The sequence below is a fragment of the Oculina patagonica genome, chromosome 8 (assembly GCF_052425735.1).
Source record: "Oculina patagonica isolate OP01 chromosome 8, crgOcupat, whole genome shotgun sequence".
Taxonomy (NCBI): Eukaryota; Metazoa; Cnidaria; class Anthozoa; order Scleractinia; family Oculinidae; genus Oculina; species Oculina patagonica.
In genome coordinates, this window is record NC_135765.1 from 33,621,148 (window position 1) to 33,627,809 (window position 6,662).

General features: G+C 41.0%; 1 protein-coding gene across 1 annotated transcript in view; it reads left to right on the forward strand.

Annotated features, from left to right (window-relative positions):
• The window catches only part of LOC144664455 (perlucin-like protein), a 1,958-nt gene extending 1,331 nt beyond the window's left edge, over positions 1-627 (forward strand). Inside the window, exon 3 of the mRNA XM_078525572.1 lies at positions 1-627. This exon is cut by the window's left edge and continues 293 nt beyond it. Coding sequence (XP_078381698.1) covers positions 1-135 — 135 coding nt within the window. The 3' untranslated portion in view covers positions 136-627.
• Positions 628-6,662: the final 6,035 nt, after the last annotated feature.

Here is a 6,662-nt window from a genome sequence, read left to right on the forward strand (position 1 = left end):
CTCTTTCATGAGAAATGTGTTCATATGTGCATCTCCTTGTTTAGACAGGGAAAGTGGAATGACAATAACTGTAATTTGTCCGAGGCAGACTGGGATAAAGCCCCTGTTGTTCTTTGCCAGAAAAAGTCCGTTTGAGACGGCCATTTCTTCTGGACATTTTATCGTTTTATTGGACAGTAAATTTAGCCGGCATGTAACCCCAGAAAAGAAGCATGTTTAAGCCGAGATAATAATAGACCTTTTTTTCACTTGGGCGTTTTGTTGCCCCATTACAGACCATGTGATGATACTCTTGAGAATTCTTGCTTTCAAATTTTCAAATAGTCGTGTGTATATGAATGAATAAATTTTTGTGTGGATAAAAGAAAAATTCTCTAGAGAATATCACGTGGTCTGTAATGGGAAAACAAACCGCCCAAGCGAAAAAGGTCTATTGGTCGGTACTGTTCATAACGGTACTTGGTAAACGGCCAAACATGACATCGTCGTCGTCGTCGTCACTATCATCATCATCACTTTATTTAAGTGCCAGATTACAAAATAGCAGTTATCCACTAAGTAAGGAAACTATTTAAAGTAAGCTATAGTAAGATAAAATACATTCCATTGTTTAAAGCCTATCTTACCTTAAAAATCTTGTCACCTACATATATAGATGAAAATTAATAAAAGTGCTTTCAGCCTGAGAAATATAAAACGTTGTTTCAGTCCTTAACGCAATTCCTGGTTCTTGAAAAATAAAGATATAATCAAACTGTGTACGAAATCCCAGTGTCTTACTCTGAGCATTCAAATAAAAGCTATTATGACTTTTTGGTTCAGTATTCAACAAAGTGGAATTTATTATTTAAATTTGTAAATCCGCTTTATGAAACAATAATGATCGACTTCTGGTATAGCGTGTGTAAACAATTTTAACCGAAGAGTTCCGATCACTCCCGAACTTGTTATGCCCAATGGAATCAGCCAATCCTGGTGTCTTTTGGCGTCATGTCACGATTTTCACCGGCACAAAACTGAATTAATATTTATTATTAACCTTGCGGTTCGTGCCGACTCCGGTTTTATAAACGTTTTGATATTTTTCATATTTCAAACTTCCTCCGCAGGGGCACCGGGTTGGATATTCTCTAGCAAGCCATCCATATGAGACCTTGGGAGAGCTGCTCATTATAACCAATGACTTAATAAATAAAAAATAATAAATCAACTTTGTTTTACGAGGGTTGTACATAACAGTCTTTCGACTGACAAACCTGTGGCCCTCGGATTCCCGATCGAATTGGAATTTAGAGGTGTTTGTTTTTGTGGAGGGAGGAAAACCGGAGAACCCGGAGAAAAACCCTCGGAGCAAGGACGAGAACCAACAACAAACTCAACCCACATATGACGCCGGGTCCGGGAATCGAACCCGGGCCACATTGGTGGGAGGCGAGCGCTCTCACCACTGCGCCATCCCTGCTCCCAATTATAGACATCCGATGAGACAACGTGATTCTTGGCGGGAACAGTGGAAGCTATCATGATCGACGCAACCGGCATATTTTGGCGGGAAATACGGATGCATGCCTTGTGACGTATAATGGCTTGTCGAAGCTCTCCTCGAATACGTACACAAAAACTGATTGTGAGTCAAAACAGACATATTTTAAGTGTCAATGCAGTTTTATTACCTTACCTTACAATAACAACAAACACTTAATATGGAATGTTCAAATCTGTGGCGTATCCGGAGGAGCAAAAGGGTGAAGTAAATGTAAGTCACTTTATTGCTCCACTAAGAGGGGGGAAGGAAATTTTCGGCCCTTTTGGTCATATAATTTCTGACAAAAAGGGGGGGGGGGGGGGAGAAGGGGGAGTAGAGCCGTAGCATGGACCTCTTGGATCCGTCAATGTGTTATGTATAAAACGTGTATAAAACGTGTTACAGATCAGATTGTAAATTTTAAAGAGCAGATCTGTATTTCCTCCGGCTCAAGATCAGTTTAAGGATGTAAATCAGCAACACGGCCTTCAGTAGTCACTACGGCTGGCTGTCGTTATTTTGCATCTCTGAAAAACACGACCGGGAGTTTGTCATGAAATTGATTGATGAAAAGTCAATTTATTTGTTTTGTCATGAATGAAAGCAAGGCAGATGTAGATCATAGCGGAGTTTACTGATCTTGTCATTGAATTTCTTTATTCAGGAAAACATAGTTATGAGGAAATACTGTACTCGCTCAGGTCAAGGCAATAAAATGTTGGTTTACATCTAATACTAATGCAACTAGCTTCCCTAAAAAAAAACTATTCCCAACTTAAGAGGGCGTCTTTCTTAGAAACACCCACACAATTTCGCGTAAAAATAATTTTGCCTGAAACTCTGTCAACTGAAAGACTTTACCGAGGTAAGAACTAAATCAGATTTGGTTTGAATTGAAATGATATTCTGGCCGCGTTAGAAGCCATAAAATATTTCACCTTGTCAGCCCCCGTCACAACGTCTCGAAAATTGAAAAATAGGCACTTTTCGTAACACTGTAAAATATTTCTTTCGCATCATCTAGCCGCAAATTTTATATCAACTTGCTCATAAACCTTTTTAGTTTTCCAAGAAAGTCACAATTTCCCTCTCAATTCTCCTGAAAAGGCAAAATGGAGCGTAATATGACCACTACTAATCGCCTTCGAGCGAAGATTGTAAATTGGCTTCGATTTAGAGGCTATTTTTTTAAATTTTGGGACCAACCTAATACTTCTAGCCTATACAGCCGACTAGAGTAGTCGTTAATCTACAAATATGTGCAAAATCCCATGTACGTTTTCAATATTTCAAAGGTTGTGACCGTTTTTATCAGCACATGTACCAGCATTTTCGATTTTTTCGCCAATATTGAAATCGAACTCTCTCGAGCAGATTTTGACACACATGCAGCCTACCTGCTTCTCATCTCGGTTTATGTCCAACGTTAGACGGTTAACAATCCCCAGATTGCTAAATCCCGTAATAACTCCAGCAAATTGGTAGGTATTGCCTTCAAAACTTTAGCACCACGGCATCTATCGAGTCCCTTGTCACGGGCGAGCGAAAGCCTGAATCCAAGGCTACATTTTGCACTAAATAGCCCATTGAACACCGTTTCAGAGCCGTTTTTCTTCAAGAATCAGTCAAAAGACACTCCGAGACTGGTATTCAGAGAACATAGCCGCGATTTGAGGTCTGAATTCCGAAGAAACATCACCATTTACAGCGTACATCTCGACAATATCGATACTGTGTGATGCTGCTTCCGCAGAGGTCCGCATAAATGGGGAGACCGCTGATCGCTTGTGCCAACAAGGCAATGTCACTATAATTGTTTTAAATCAAAATTTGAAAAGCATGAAAGCATGCGCAATTTCGAGTTTTAAATAAATCAATCCTATAAATAAATATATTTTAAAAGCGAAGCCTCGAGCCAAACGGCCCATACTGTCACAGCTTATCCCGGTTTCGATAGCATTAAGCGGCTAAGAATTTTTCTACTCCCTCCTAGATGGAACGCTAGTCCATGGCAGTTCCCCCTTCCCCCCCCCCCCCCCCCCCCACTCCAGAATTATTTCGCCGGTAACCATTTATACACCCGGGTGGGTAGAGGCGCTATGAGAGAAAATGACTTGCTAAAGAACACAATACAGCAACCCTGGCCAGGGATCGAACCGCGGACAGTTCGATCTGGAGTCCGGCCGACTGTAAGATATAGCATTTTGAATTTCAGAGTTCACTCCACACAAGACCTAAGATGGTCGCCAGAAGGCTGTCACGTTTTCTTAAAAAAAAATCCTCGTCTTGCCATTTTTAATACTCTGAACACTTTAGCGTTGAGGTTTTGCGGGAAGAGTTTATTTGAATGTTTACTTTTTCGTGAGGGTGATCGGATTTGTAGCAGAATTTAATGCCAGATCACATGTCTGTGCTCTTCAAATTTGCGTGAAACAATTTGACGGATAACTAGAGTACAGAATAATGTACAGATCTGAGACTTGGACAAGTAACGGTAGTTTATATAGCAGTTTTCTACAACCTGTAATATTTTTTTTTTACTTAATAGTTTTGGTTTTATTTTGGCGGCGTGACAGTGAAAACCACTTATAGGATGTAGTATTCTTAGCCTGCCTGCCTTTTGATGAGAGGGATGAGAGGACTTAACGTAATAAAAGCACAGCTATGTCAAGGCATGGAGCCAAGACTACTCAACGACTGTCTGTTACTCTTACGGGATGTTTAACATGGTTTAGTCAGAAGCACATTTACATTCACGAATCATATCCGTCCCCTTGTCTATCAGAAGTTGCTTTTTTCTTTTGATTTTACATGAATCTCAAAGTGGCTACAGATGGCTTTCAGCATGACCACATTGAATTTTTGAAGCGTGTTGCTGTGGTAACGTTCACAGAGGTCATACGTGTCGTAGCAGATGGGATGCGAGACGTTGATTTCTCTATTAACCTCGTCTACCAGAACTTATCTGTCGGAATTTTTCTGGAGGCATTGGATATCTTCCTCGTCATCGGGTGACATTCCGACCACACCCTGATACTCCTGGTCCTTGTGACGTTTTGCTGCTAGTCGGGATAAAAAGCGCTGGATTTGGCTCTTCGTCAGCCACTCTGTTCTTGTAAACATACGTTCATTGTCTTCATTTTTGGCATTTCGCATGTCTACTGCAACTTGGGAAGGGCATAGGCGTACGGGCAATTTTTGTCAGGGGGAGGGGGGGGGGGGGGGGGGGGGGGCTGTGAGACATTTGCCCAAAAAAAATTCTCATAAGTTGCATGCCCAAATTTTTACGAAACACTCGAGAAGAAACGAGGTTTATACGAAGCACTAACATAGGCTTTCAAATGAAGTGAAAAATTCTTATATAAGAATCTATCATATGAGCTCATACAGCACGTTAAAAGAAATAGCTGTCTCTACCATTTCGACGGCCGAAGACCATACAATCCATGTCAATGTTGACTAAAGAGTTGGCACTAATGTTGTTGACACTAATTTTTTTTCCTCCATCGTCAAATTCTCCAGGCCAGAAGCGAACTTCCAAAATAAATCCTGCAAGGTAATTGACCTATCCAGTACGGACCTAGTGTAACAAGGATTTAAAGTTTTGGGCCTTAGTTTGTATTAAACGCAGACAAAAGCCATGTCTTACTCCGTACAAAGTGAAAGTAAACATTGTTGGTTTTTGTTCGTTCTAACTTTTCCAAAAATAAAAAAGAGAGGCGGCCCCAAAAAATGAAGCGGGCGGGGACGAGAAACACTTGTTTTGTTTTTGTTTTTTAATTGGCCATACTGACACGTTGTCGCCCCATCACATGCTGCGGAGGTAAGTTTTCAATCTTCGCAACGCACTGAATGATCACGATGTAGCAGGTATCACTCACGGATATGAAGAACGTAAGGAAACTCTGAAAACTTATCAAATAGATCATTCTCTTGCATTTCTGAAACAGACATGTAGCCATATCCGCGCACACGACAAAAACTCACGCACATTTTCGGCTCAGCTTCCAGAATGTCTCCGTCGATTTTATAAAATTTAGTAACGCAGAGAAGCTTTCTATATCAGGTGTTTAACTGTGACAGATAATTGCAGTACAGTGCCCAACAGTAAAAAAATTACAAGCATGTATATCAACAAATGATCCCCTTAAAATAGAAAATATCTATCTCTTCGAAAAAAAAACTTCTTTAAAAACTGGCTTTGCCCAAATTTCTTTTGCTGCCCAAAATTTGAGGGGGCTTCAGCCCCCCCCCCCCTCTGCCCCCCCCCCCCCGGCCTGTACGCCTATGGGGAAGGGTCCGCCTTTCGCCAAGTTCTTTTTCCTAGTGTAAACCGTGCCGTAAGGTATTCTTTAACCTTCTGCGAAATTCTTAAGTTGCTCCTCGGTTTGCTTAGGGCCCATCCTGTTTGTATAGGATTGATTTATTTAAAACTCGAAATTGCGCATGCTTTCCAAATTTTGATTTAAAAAAATTATAGTGACATTGCCTTGTTGGCACAAGCGATCAGCGGTCTCCCCATTTATGCGGACCTGTGCGAAAGCAGCATCACACAGTATCGATATTGTCGAGATGTACGCTGTAAATGGTGATGTTTCTTCGGAATTCAGACCTCAAATCGCGGCTATGTTCTCTGAATACCAGTCTCGGAGTGTCTTTTGACTGATTCTTGAAGAAAAACGGCTCTGAAACGGTGTTCAATGGGCTATTTAGTGCGAAATGTAGCCTTGGATTCAGGCTTTCGCTCGCCAACAAGGGACTCGATAGATGCCGTGGTGCTAAAGTTTTGAAGGCAATACCTACCAATTTGCTGGAGTTATTACGGGATTTAGCAATCTGGGGATTGTTAACCGTCTAACGTTGGACATAAACCGAGATGAGAAGCAGGTAGGCTGCATGTGTGTCAAAATCTGCTCGAGAGAGTTCGATTTCAATATTGGCGAAAAAATCGAAAATGCTGGTACATGTGCTGATAAAAACGGTCACAACTTTTGAAATATTGAAAACGTACATGGGATTTAACACATATTTGCAGATTAACGACTACTCTAGTCGGCTGTATAGGCTAGAAGTATTAGGTTGGTCCCAAAATTTAAAAAATAGCCTCTAAATCGAAGCCAATTTACAGTCTTCGCTC